Source organism: Triturus cristatus, chromosome 7, assembly GCF_964204655.1.
Source record: "Triturus cristatus chromosome 7, aTriCri1.1, whole genome shotgun sequence".
In the NCBI taxonomy this organism is placed as follows: domain Eukaryota; kingdom Metazoa; phylum Chordata; class Amphibia; order Caudata; family Salamandridae; genus Triturus; species Triturus cristatus.
Window position 1 is genome coordinate 1,268,579,669 of NC_140590.1, and position 14,223 is coordinate 1,268,593,891.

General features: G+C 41.5%; 1 protein-coding gene across 1 annotated transcript in view; it reads left to right on the forward strand.

The window, feature by feature from the left end:
- The window catches only part of HIRIP3 (HIRA interacting protein 3), a 200,035-nt gene that overhangs the window by 30,084 nt on the left and 155,728 nt on the right, over positions 1–14,223 (forward strand). The window contains exons 2-3 of the mRNA XM_085618783.1: positions 8,154–8,274; positions 13,566–13,740. Of these exons, the coding sequence (XP_085474909.1) occupies positions 8,154–8,274; positions 13,566–13,740 (296 nt within the window). The remainder of the gene's footprint in view (positions 1–8,153; positions 8,275–13,565; positions 13,741–14,223) is intronic.

The following is a 14,223-nucleotide window of genomic DNA, read 5'->3' on the forward strand; positions in this document are numbered from 1 at the left end:
CCTCATTCATACAACTCAAACCTTCAAAATCCCATTCACAACCTAATTAAATACTCCACACATCACTAAAACATTCAATCTATATCAAAAAGAATTGTTCCGACCAAAAAATGATATGGATAATTTGGATCAGTTCAGAAATCGGGGAATAAGGAAAATCATGCAGATGCGCGTTTCGGTGCTGTCACCCTTTCTCATGGGTGTCACCTTCAGGGCGTGAAAAGTGTACGTTTCAGGGGTTCAAGGGGCCTGTAAGGTGATAAAAGATATCCAAAACATATATGTTGATTAAAGCTGAACAAATAATCCGTTAACAAACTCCTATGTGGCAGTAACATTAATTAACCGCCACGCAAGACATAAATGGCCTGGCCTGAGGACAACAACATTTAATGCATGATAAACTAGCCCACATGGGAAACTGCACAAAATCAATTAATTGCATACAAAAATCACCAATGTTAGAAAGGTAAAGATAAGATAAAACAAAAAACCGAAAAAACGCTAAATGAATGAAAGAATGATAAAAGCACCAAACATTTAAGAGATAAATCTAGAGAAATACAAAAAAGGAAGCAAAAAGGATTTTGTTTCTAAAGAAAAGATAGGAAAAAGGCAAATGAAAACAGAACAAACAATGAATTGACATAATTAAAAAATAGTAAAGACATGAGGAAAAGTCAGAACAGTATCAACTAGAAACAGGATTCGGAAGAGAGTTACTAATAGTTACTCTAACGAGAGGTGGATGGACCGAGATAGGTTTAGTACTAAATGAAAAAACTCACCTGGACATGGGAGAATACTGAACGCCAAAAAAGAAGTCCCAATGGGAATGTTGGGAGAGATGAATACGATGTGGCTGTAAAATAAATGTAGTGTAAAAAAGAATATAGTAAAAATATCACAGGGCTCAATATGAAGAGACCGCAAAACAACATACCAATAAAGGATGCCTAACCTGGAAGGGCAGCAAACAACCTTGCTTGCAAATTCGGTGAAGTAAGGGCCACGTTATTAGAAAAAATTAATGTACCCACACTGAAGGTAGAAAAGGTTTCAAGCTGCACTTTAGTCTGTTCTCGACTGCCGTCTATCTGAAAAAAATAAAGCAAACGATACAAACGAAAACCGGAACACATAGTGTAGTATCAATTGCAAGATACTAATGTAGAAGTTTTTCAAGAAAGTCTGTTTAGCAAGTGAAAATCAGTCGCATAAGTTAACATTGTAGATAAAAGTAAATCTCTGCAGATCGTCACTAACTCAACGGGGACTAGCGATAAGTTAGAAACAAGCATTTGCAATGCAATAGGTCTCGCAAGTTACGCGAGTTTGAGCTATTGACATTGTAAATGACAATGCCTTTTATTTATGTTTTCGTTTTTGGAACATAAATAAAAGGCATTGTCATTTACAATACCAATAGCTTAAACTCGCGTGGTAAAAAAAATGCAATAATTTGCTAGAGTTTAAGCTATTGTCATTGTAAATGACAAAGCCTTTTATTTATGCTTTAAAACAAACATTTAAATAAAACACATTGACATTTACAATGCCAATAGGTGAAACTCTTGCAAATGCGAGACCTATTGCATTGCAAAGGATCCACTTGTCCCCAGGTAAAAGTATTTACATTTGGCAACAATACTAAGAGCAGATTGCAGATAAGGCCCAGTGGTGACATAAGCCGGTGATGATTTCACACTCTTACCTGATTCACAGGCTCCCTTCTGCCTCTGGAGGATGGCGGGCAGCCCTTGTTGCAGCGCCTTGCATGTCTCCACCTTCAGTTGTCACATATGGTTATAGGTTTTTCCATCGCTGCCACACACCTTGGACGTCAGTTTGCACTGGCACACGCCCTTGGCCATGCGCTTCCCTGCTGGGTGCTTGCACTCAAGACTATCCCCACACAGCAGGTCCTCTTTGCGGCCACAGGCCTCCCCTTCACCTGCGGCCCAGACGAGACAGCAGTTGCAGCGGTTGGGCACGTATCAGCTGGGGCAGCTGGGACTTGGTCATCTGGAGACATCACATCTCAAGGAGCACTTGCTGAGGCCTATAGGGTCCGCCGCACACTGCCCTGTGATTGCGGCCACAAGTAGGCACACTAACACATTGGCATGTGCTGATTTCTGCATCGCCATTTTTTTAAAACTAAATAAATAAATAGAACATTTACGAAAATGATGAAAGCAGTGCAGTTCGGCCCAACTAATAACCCTCTATTGTGCGGTTTAGTCAAAACAGTAAATAGTGTGCAGACAAACTCACATGCACTCTGAGGCCTGAGGAAGGAACAAACGTGTGCCCAGCTGCAAAAGCAGCTGCCCGAATTACAGGATATACTTTTGTTAGGAGCAGAGGTAGTCTGTGGAGGATGAAACGAGGGGTTTCGAGTGCAGGGCCACTAATGCAGGGGAACGTACGCCCTTTAAAGGGAGAAAGATTGTGTGGGGTTGGGATCGGTGTGCACAGCAGCCTGTGGTTGATAAGGAAGGAGTTGGTATCAGATCTACATCCACCAATGCAGAGGAACCTAAGGCCTATAAGGGGGAGGACTTGGGGGGGGGGGGGGGTATCTGGTTTATACCCCAATGCAAAGGATTGAATTGATAAATGTGGGCGGGACGGGTACACATCAATCGATGCAAAGGATCGTCTAGGCTTGAAAGGGAGAAAATGGGCGGGGGGGTCGGAACCAGGAACATAGGTCATTAAACGAAGAAAGGGGCGGGTTCTGGAGGTGTGCGAAAAGTCTGCTGGGACCGCGGCGACACTCGAAAGCAAAGACAGCACAGGAACGAAGCTCGCGGCGAGAAAACACGTCCAAACGCAAAGAGTGCCCGATAAGCTATCTCGCTGGCTCAATGCACCAGATGCAGAGATAACCTCACCCAGGCGCAACTGACAATACCAGCGCAGCCGACCTAGCCCGCCATCTTCTATGGTCAATGAAACCCGTACCACTGCAGTGCTGTTATGGTGTATCAAGAGCTTTGGTGATTGGTGGCTGTCCACGTTTCCAGTTGTAAGTGGAAAGATAGCCCAGCCAACAAACAGAAGACAATGATGCACCGTAGTGTACTTCTCTCTCGCGCCAGGCTGTTTTATAAGAGTTTATTATCGTTTGGATTTAGCATGTCTTGGGGTCACATAACCCCGTTTCCAGTTGTAAGTACAAAGATAGCCCAAAGGCCAACAAACAAAAGATATTGAGGGCTGGAATGTGCTCGCATCCCCCTCCCCTGAGCCGGGCTGTTATCTGGAGGCCAGGCTGCAGTGGCGTGAACAGGCGTTAGAAGCCTGACTGGCTGGGGTAGTCAAGTGTGAAAATACTGAGCGCTGTTCCCCAAACAAGCCCGGCGGAGCGTGGCGCGCGCCCTTGGCGGGGGCGGGGGAGCGAATTCCAGGCTGGGGAGCGGACCCTCATTACTGAAAGTTTGACCTATTGGCGTTGCAAATAATGATGCAACGCCAATAGCTCAAACTTTCAGTAATGCAAGACCTATTACATTGCAAATGCTTGTTGAATTAGGGGACGGCAAGGTTTCTGCCGGCAGCAGACCAGAGCGCTCTCGAGAGGTATAGGGTTTAAAGTAGTGTGTTAACCCAGTAGGACCCTGGCCGTGCAAGGACTTGAAAGCTGTACACAAGGTTTTGAACTGAATTCGTGTTACAATTTACATTTTGGAATCATCTGCCCAGTACAGGAAGAGGCTTCCGTGGTCCCCACTGCTTGTTGAAAGAGATGGAGGGGGAAGAAAGGGAGCGAGAGGAGGGACAGGGTAAGAGAGAGAGAGACTGTGTGTGAGAGGAGGGAGACAGAGCGAGAGAAGGAGAGGAAGCATCTTTGTGAGAGATGTGGAGAGGAGGAAACAGCGCTGAGGAGAGAAAGTGTGTGTGAGACAGGGATTGGGAGACAGAGGTTAGCAGGGAGTGTGTATGTGTGAGGGAACTTATTGCAGGCAGGCGCTTGCGTTTCCACATCATGAGCTGGAGCTGTGCGTTCATGAGGGGGTGCAGAATCAAGTCATGTTGCAGAGCTGGTTGAATTCAGCGGCCTTGGAGAGCTAATTATGTAACACGTTATGCAAGCACATGCGCTGTTGTGGAACATTCTGTGGCATTACTTCTCAGAAAGATATCTTCACGCTCATCAGAGAGCGCACGAAACTCTTTTTAGTATAATGTAGAAAAACCGCTCTCCAAACAAAATTTAACTCTTATGATGAAAATGTCAACTATGTCTCAAGCTCCGCCCCCTTGTTTTGTGTGTGGAACTGGCAGACGGATTTTGTAAAGACGCCTTGTGATTTCTAACATGAGGGTGCGGCAGACAGCTTTAAGAAGACATCCTCTTTACAGAATAGGAGGGAGATGAAAGGAAAACAAGAAAAAAAAAGCCCGGCGGAGCGTGGCGAGCGCGCTTGGCGGGGGAGCGCATTCCAGGCGGGGGAGCGGACCCTTTGTAGTGCTCCCAAAAGCGGAGTGCATGGCGGCACGATGCGCGTGATTGTGCGCATGCTAGCCATGCAATCCGCTTTTGAGAGCACTTTGAAAAGCCCCTTTACAATAGTCTCGCTTTGCGATCGCTTACGCGATAGCAAGGCGAGACCTAAAAAGAATAAGGAAAATGCTCAATTAAACAGGACGATCTGTATAGATGTTTGCGGGTTCGCAAATAGAGCAAATTAGCACATAAATAATATCAGCCTAGAAAAATAACAATAACGTTGAAACCGACACGCTGCAATATAAGCAGCCGGAGACTGTGGAGTAAATCGTTCATATTCTAAATGAAAATGGTTAACATGACGATGGTGGCGGTACTGACAATTAAACCGCTACACACTAGAAAGCCGTGGGCTGTAATTAACAGCACAATCGCATTTTTTAGTAAAATGCGGGCAAGGGTATTCGTGAAGGTTTCTAACAATAGCCCAAATTGGGATTGAAATTAAAATGAGCATGTAAACATAGCAAAGAAAGAACCCTCAATTATAATTGCCCCATGGCAATTACCTTTTAGTTTGCTGAGCAGTCACGCGTGGGTAAAATGAACACATATGATCCATCGGATTCCATCCGCTTGATAGAGATAATATTAGTAGTCTATTTTAAGCTCCTAGAAATGAAAATAGACAGGAGCTAAGGATAAACATAAAAGGTTATGGACTAACAAGTGTGGATTAAAAGATGGATGTGGATAATCGAAATCGGCGATCTCACCTGATAAGTAACTACTTGAAGGTAAAAGAAAATGGCCACTCGATAAGGTAATGGAAGCAAACGCTCTGCCAATAGTGGTTGTAAAACGCTCACGAAAACGCGCAGGATTTAAATAATGCCGAAGGGGTGGGCTAGTTCGAACAAGCCCGGAAGAGGAATCTCGGGAACACGTAAATGTGGCCAAAATTTAAACAGACAGGAGCCCTAACAGACCTGAATACTGTTGTAAAACATGGGCAAATAGTTTTAAAGTATGGATAAAGCACGATCCTTATAACGACTAGGCCCAGAATTACAACATAAAAAATAACACTCTAAATAAGAATAATGCCCTCGCTCAAGGAGCTCGCTCTAACATGAGTGCTCATAACATTAAAAGAAATGCATACATGGGAAAGGCATATCATGAATAAGTTTGCTTAATTAAATAACACACGTACAACACTTTCTTCTTTTTTAAAAACCATGTTAAGATTGCAAGTGAAAAGCAGCAAAACATTACAATGTTATTCTCTTCAAGTCTGCTACGTGATACTGTTTCAGGATTTACGCACGCTTGTTCTGGTGTAAATGTAACCACATTTCTTCTGCTTCACCACCCTTTTATGTAAAAGAACAGATCCTTTTGAGACCTTCTCAGTGCACACATGTCTGGAGAATTTAGTTCCTCCTTTTCTTACTCTTGTGGGAATCCTGATCAAAAACCCAATTTCCCACGTTCAATGTAACCTTCTTGACATGGTGTTTCTCATCAAAATTTTCTTTAATCTGACTCAACATAGATTGCACCTTGGAAGCCACAGTAGACAAACTATTTGCCGTTCTTTTGCTTACCTCTGTTACCTAATCAAGACAGACTGAGTATCTAGGAGATCTTTTGCGCAACAACAACAATGGGTAAATCTTGTGGTGCTTTGCGGTGTGACCAAGTAGGACCAGACCTTTTCCCTCAGGAACGATTCCACTTCATAACACAGTTAAAGCTGTTTGGACACCCTCCTTGAGAAATGTATTCCTGTACTCCACTAAGCCATTTGAGGAAGGAGAGTAGAAAGCCACTTTGAGATGTGTAATGTGAAAGTCATTGATGAAATCCTTCATGTGAGCTGAAGTTAAATGAGTGCCATTATCGATGACAATCTTCTTGGGTGCCCCTTCTATTACAAACATTTTCTTTAAAAATTTGATGATGGAATCAGCTTTGGGAGCTGAAGTAAAGTAAAAATATACCCATTTAGAATAATAGTCCACAAACATCATCAGGTACTTTTAGTATTTGGTAATAGCTTAAATGGTCCAGCAAAATCAAGAGCTACTTTTTACCAAGTTTCCTCCGGTAGTGGTACCATATGAATTTCCAATGCTTTTCCAGTGCTTGTCGGACACCAAGCAAGCGGTACAGTCATTTATGAATTTGGCTATCTGAGATTCCATAGCTGGCCACCAGTGATATTGTTTGAGAGTTACTGGTGCTACTGACACCCAAATGACCTTTTATGAGCTTCCTTAATCAGAACATTTCTGAGACATATTGGAGGCCCACAAACAAGACAATAATAACACCCTTTCCACAATAGAAAGGTCCTCAGAAACTTGAACGTATGCTCTGAACGAAGCCTCAGCATTTCTTTCTTTAGGTCAACCATCTTTCATGTACTTAACAATGGATTTCACTGTAAAGTACATACCTGGTGGAAAAAAAGTACTGCGTATCCAGATTACCTGTTGTGGATGCGTGTATGGACAATGATTGCCCTTGTTGCTGACAGTTTGGGAGGTACAGGCACAATCATGCACAAGGAGTGGTTAGAGGCTTTCAAACAAGATTCCGTTTTGCAATCGAGTGATTTATGATCAGTGAACAGATCAGAATGTGAACCTCAAATGTATGTCTTAAATCTTTCAACTGCCCAAGACAAGGCTAATGCCCTCGCTCAATGATACTATAATGTACTTCAGCAGTACTGAGTGAGCGAGAGGCAAAACCTACAGTATGCTCCTTGTCCTGAGCAATTTGTGAAAACACTGCTCCCAGACCAATTTGACTGGCATCAACTGTGATGACACATCTTCTGCCAGCAACAAATGGAGACCAAGCTGGCGCAGCGATTAGTTTCTTAACCCTTTGGAACGCCTAATGAACTAAATATGACCATGTATTTCACTCTTTTATTAAGCAAAGCAGATTTTTCAACAGTTGAACAATGAAAGCATAGCCCTGCACAAAACGTGAGAAGTATTCACTAAGCTTAAGGAAAGAGCGAAGCGTAGACTTGTCCATAGGTGGTTGGGAATCCTCAATGGCTTTAATTAGGGAAAATGTAGGAGACATGAGCCCTAAGCTGGGAAGGTCCTGGCAACTAACAATGTGGCTACCTTTGATTGGCACAAACATTTTAGTTAAGGTTTTCCTCCCAAGGCAAGCAACATAGTCTACAAAGATCCCCACCATGTCGCTGTCTTGGTCACCGTATGCTTTGGGATATACACTACTTCCGAACTCCATTGTTAACTGACACACAGGCTGTCTGACTTTATCAGTGACCACAGTATCAACCTCGAGATTCAAAACCAAACTAGATGCAGTGAATGTACTGTCAATATCACTCAACTCTATACTGTGAACTATAACTGGGTTTTTACCCGTCTTGCACACACTCTGAAAATGATCCAGTTGTCTACACTTCATGCAGTGTTTATCAACAGCTGGGCACTGCGCATAATTACTCAGATGTGACTTGGATCCACACCTAAAACAGAAAGGGTTAGTATTGCGTGACACCGATTGAGTTTTTATCTATCACATGAATGGCATCAACAAGTTCTGAACGCCCTACAGTATTCACAAATGTTAGTGCAGAGTGGAGACGCCTTAAAGAGGATGGGAGAACTTAATTCTGCTTTCTCATTTCTTTCAGTGTGCTGACGCAGCGCAGCATTCGAGAGCAGTTCCTTAAGCATGTAGGCCGCTCCTCCTTGGAGAAGGAGAAAAAACAGACTCTGAAGAAAATTGTGGAAAAAGAGCTTCTAAAGATGCAGGTGAGAAAAATATTGAAATCCATTAAGTGCACCCACAAAACGTAAATGTTCTGTTTGTGGTGGTGTGCCCAGAAATTCGGAATGCTAGAAAGAATGCTAGAAAATATGTTGAAATGGGTATTAACATTAAAATTTCTTGGAGATGTATTCGGACACATTGCTAAACTTTTTTTTTTTTTTCCCCTGAAGTTTTGGGAATGGCCCTTGGAAGATTAATTATTATTAGTTATATCCGCAAAATGCCTGTCGGCTAAATACTGCCTAATGTTTATTTCATTTTTCAAAATTAACAAGTGTGCAAAATTGCCGGTATGCCTCTTTTTGATCTGCAGAAATGTGTATAAAAGTGCAATAGTGTAAAAAGTGTTTGATAACCTAAATACTGAATATTTTTTCCCATTCTCACTGCTATTGGCAACCTTAACGCGAGGGATAAAATCTATAAATTGTGCTTTGGCTTGAAGACTTTACTGGTAGACACTGTGTGGTGTTGGCCAAAAATGAAGTCCTGCTTACAGCCGATTATCCTGGTTTAGGTGTCTCCTGGCATGTGGATCCACCAAGCCACACTAATCTAATTTCTCTATCTCTGGTGAAGGTATGGGGATTATCCTCTGAGAAATATGGTTTCTCTGTTGCTGGTGATTTGCCCCGATACACCTACAAATGTTTGCTGGTGTTCAAGAACTATATAAACATGCACCTTTTATTGATAGTGAAGTACAGAAAGTGACTAAGCCCATTAGTCCTCCTTTTCACACCGCCACCAGCTAGAGTGCCTGTTGGTCATGGGAAGTAATTGAAGAGCCCTGAAATTGGCTTCTCTGGATATGGAAAGTTTGTTGCCTATGTTGCAGCGGAAGCCCACTACACTTACGAACATTACCTTAACACTCCTACAGGGCCCAAGCGGGTAGGACTTCTACTCAGGCTCAATACTTCACCCCAAATGCGATGGTCCTCTGATGAACCTTTCTCTGTCGTACTGGGAAAACAGGATGTCCAACTGTCAGCTACCCAGTGAGGACCATTAAATGGTAGCCAACTCACAAATTTGTAATCCGGTATAAGTAATTTACTCTCAAAACCATGCTATAGAAATAAAGCATGATAGTTGGTAGACCGAACGTCCTAAAGACATTTAGTTCATCGAGAATCATGCAAACCAAAAGCTCCGCTGTGGCTATGCGGACAAGAGCAAAAGAACCTGATGTTCTGAAAATAATCTATTACTATCTCTGTTATACATTTAGAACATTAGACACAATAAGACTCCAACAGCTTTGGAGAATTAGATTATTGTATTAAAGATCCAAAATCAATGCATATGAGTAACATTTTTTGAAGTTCAGTCATAAATCTAACCATTCGAAATATAGAACCACAGATTTAGTTGAAATAATCTATCTGTAAATAAAAGAATCCTTACGAGGATGGTTTTAGTCAACAATACAGTTTCTAGCACTTACAGACTAAGAAGTGGTTCTCAGTGGTTCTCTTGGATTGGGCAAGGGGATGAAATTAAAGTCCAAAAGGGGCAAAGTCCATGGAAATGGGCAAGAGGGAATGAAGCACAAATCAGGAAGTTCAAGTCTGGTTTCTCACCAAACTGCTTCAAGTCATCCGACAGGCAGGTTTGTTAGCAAGGGCAATAAATAAAGGGGCATAACAGAAAGAGTCTGGCAGGTTGGAGACAAGGAAAAGTGATGAGGGGCATCCTGAGCTTAGACGTAAGCTCTCCTCAAAAAGGGCCATCAAAAGCATTCGCAATGCAAAAAGGATACTCTTACTCCTGTGCATCTGTAGCTATATAGTTCATATTTGTCCTCATGACATTAGTGGTCGGACCAAAATGGTCTGATCGTCATGTGATCATCAGTCGGTCTTTCCAGGTACAAATTGTTACTCTGGCTTATTTTCTCACACTTAAGTCCTTCCATCCTCACAAGCTAGTTGACCAAGAGCTTGTTCATCTTGCTACTTTCCACACATATGGGGGAAAAGTCATTTTTCCACCTTTGTTGCCAAAAGGAATGTTGCATGAACCAAAAACAAATAAAGCAACATTTGAGAAAATGTATCTAAGTCCATTACACAAGGCTATAAAATAATGCAGCCTAAGGAGTAAAATACATAACATTTTTAAATTCAATATTTCCTATTTAATTAAGTTAAAACATAATGAAATAAATCAAACATCATATATATATATATATATATATATATATATATATATATATATATATATATATTCACTGAAAAAACCATAGGTTTCACACACGTTATAGTTACGAATTAGCATTTAAAAAACCTTGCAAATTCACTTAAAAAACCATAGGTTTCACACATGTTATAGTTAGCTGGACATTTCACTCGTAAAAAACCATTGAAATTCCCCCGTTATAGTTACTGTAGGCAACTATAACTCACGCGACCGCAATCCTCTGCTGATGACGTCAGATATTACATCGCTGTATTTAGACACTTATTTACCCATGTCTTCTTCCATTAATCTTTAGCTATACATATATTACAAATATTTATTTTTCATAAAGACACATATGTCATCAGTGATGTAATATCTGACGTCATCAGCAGAGGATTGCGGTCGCGTGAGTTATAGTTGCCTACAGTAACTATAACGGGGGAATTTCATAGGTTTTTTACGAGTGAAATGTCCAGCTAACTATAACATGTGTGAAACCTATGGTTTTTTAAGTGAATTTGCAAGGTTTTTTAAATGCTAATTCGTAACTATAACGTGTGTGAAACCTATGGTTTTTTCAGTGAATTTGTACGGTTTTTTAAATGCAAAGTTATGTATTTATGAATTTTTTTTATTTTTCCGGTTTTTCACCGTGCGCGCACCGTGATTTATTTATTTTTTTAAATCGCGAGGTGCGCGCAACGTGCGCGCGCAGTGGGCGCTGTGGGCGCTCGGTGCACTTTGCGCACCGAGCACCCACGGTTCGCAGTTCGTGAGGTGCGCGCGCGGTGCGCGCACCTCGCGATTTAAAAAATAAATAAATGTTTTTTTCTCCCTTGGGGGTCCTTCTGTGACCCCCTGACCAAGGCTAGGGGGTCAGGAACTGTCCACTCTGCCCCCTTTTCACGTTCTCCACCTTTTTTTTCACCCCCTCAGACTGCGAGAGACAAAATGGCGGCCGACACTTCCTGGTTTCGACCGATTCGAATGTTTACCGACATCTAACAACCAATCAGAATTGCGCACGGCAGGGTGCGCGCACAGTGCGCGCACGGTGCGCGCGTATAGGTATTGATATGCTTTTAAATGCTATTTTCTCAGGAAATACTGAACAGATTTACACCAGACCTGCAAAAGGCACTTCCTTGACCTTTATGCCAAATTTCACGTAATTCTGTTCAGCCGTTCGGGCTGTAGCTGCGACTAAAGGTCCTATGGAAAAATGCATGGGGAAAACGCGTTTTGGGACCCCCCCTTTTTCTCGGCCCCCGCTTGACGAATCACCCCGAGACTTTAAGGGTAGGAGCTGAGCGGAGCGCCCCATTAGTTTTGAAAATTTCGCGAGGATTCGTCAACCGGCGCCAAAGTTATTCAAAATAGAATTTTCAGATTTCCTATGGAAACTAGGTTGTAACTATAACTATCTACTGGCGACCGCCAGTAGATAATATATATATATATATATATATATAATATACACAGTAATGATTACATAGAACTGTTTAATTTCAAGTATGACCTACTACCACTATTTCAAAAAGTAGCAACATGTAAATTAATTCTAAAAGTCGAGTTTATTAAGACACTCTGCAATTAAGTCGATAGCAAGGGTAAGCTTTATCAAATTATTACATCTCTGTTATCGAATATAAGGTAATCAGTTACTTAAATATCTTAAATTTGATTAATTCTACTGTCGCTACCTAATCAAGCATGCTAGCTTTTATGGTGCTGTTTTTCTAGACATGCAAAGTGCACTTTTATGGTTTATTGTTAATAGGTTTTAAGTGTTGTGTAAGGCAAGATCAGCTTTTACATTGCATCACCTATAATATTAAAGAATTTTATGGGGCACCTAAAGAGTGTTGCAAGGGGCGATCCCCCTGTCCTAGCACTGAATTAGTGAGCTAAATGGCATCCTATGTGTAGCATTTGTTCCAAACTGATCATACAGGCTGGAGGCTATAATAGCAGTCATCAGAAGCAAATCCAATGGCTCGATCTAGACTACAAAGTAAACAAGCAAAAATCAAAGCTGTGGAAGACTGTAAGGTATAGAGAAATCCCAAAGGAAGTAGTTTAGAAGAGATGGGTTAATAAGTGGTTGACTGTAAAGAAAAGAGGGTAGTTAGTTGAGGCAAACCTTGAAGCACTATTGGAGGCATGGATGCAGACAGACTAAGGAAAAGGTTCTGCAAGATTGTTGGAAAGAAGACATGGAGAACTGGGAGAAATCTGATGGTTGCTACCCACACAGCTCAATGGTTTAACCATTTCACTTAAATGTTTAGTGTCCAATTATAAAGTGCTAAACCACTGTAATGTGGGATAGCTCCAGTGTACCTCTTTAGTGTCACTAAAAGCTCAATGTCATAACAGCGACATGATACTTGCTGACTTCTTAAGTCTGAACACTTGATATGGCACCTTGCATATTGAGCTAGCACATGATGTTCTAGCATTGAATATGCCACCAGAGGATTGGATTGGGATTTTGCCAGCCAATATAAAGGCCCAATGGAGATGGTGGCAAATTATCAGTCCACCTCTTTATTGGTTTTTAAGTGGTACTCAATGCTTTATGAAGCTTGTTTTGTAGTGAATGTGTTTTTCTTGCTTAATTATGCATTTAAAAATGCAAATTAACATTTTTTAAAGAAATTTTGTTTTTACAAATGTACCTTTGGATCATACATTGCATTTTCCTTCCTTTATAGCAGTTTCAACCATGCAGAACTTGGGTCTTCTGAAGGAGTTAATTATTTATGTTGTATGCATCCTGTCCCTGAGCGTTAAAATCCAACGGCATTCCTAAAATATCATAACTCTCTACAAAGGTTATCCATATGAATCAAACAATAACATAAGAGAAGAAAGCGTCTCCTAGAAATAGAATTTCTGTAAGTCTTTCGGAAAGCCTTGAGGTTATAGCTACGCATGTATTGGGGTGGGGAATGCTTTGGTTAATTACAATATCTGGATTTCCAAGTCTGTCATTGTGACTGAGAGCGACTCCTATTGGTTACGTTCCTATGTTAAGGTCTGACATTATATAATCTGTGCTTTCTCCATTGTTGCTTTTCAGGTGGACGAGCCTAGTGATGGCAAGTCCCCCATGTTGAGGACTATGGGAGAGAAAACAAAGAAGCGTGCCCGCAGTTCCAGCTGCAGTAGTTCGGATGATGGACCAAAGAAGGACTCCAACAGCACAAAGCTAAAGAAGCCGGTCCCAAAAAAGAAACACTTGGACTTTAGTTCTGGTGAGCAATGCCCATCTTGGGAAGGGGAGGACACTGCTAAGTCTTTCCAATGTCATTAGACATGTAAATATTATCTGTTGTCCCCAAAATAGCAATTTTATTTTTCTAGAACTCAGACTGCTCTGGCTGATTCAGTGCTTGAGGCTAAGAACCATGTCTGTGATTTCTATTGTGTGTACCTATCACTGCTTCACTTTGTGGTGTGATTGGCCCTTTCTTGTGGCTTCAAACCTACTATTTCCAGGTTGCTCTTTCTATGAAGTTCAGTCCCAATTGTATTTTCACATCATGTCTCTACACCTCAGCATGCCTCTTAGCTGTTCAAGGTGACTGGTGATTTCTTCTGAGTTCATGGATGTTGCAACAGTCTTCCAGCATGGCCTGCATCTCAGGGTTTTGATTGACCCTGTTTTGAACTCTTTAGTCACAAAATGTTACAAAGTAAGTTGTACAATGGAATGCTTAGTTTATTATGTTTTATAT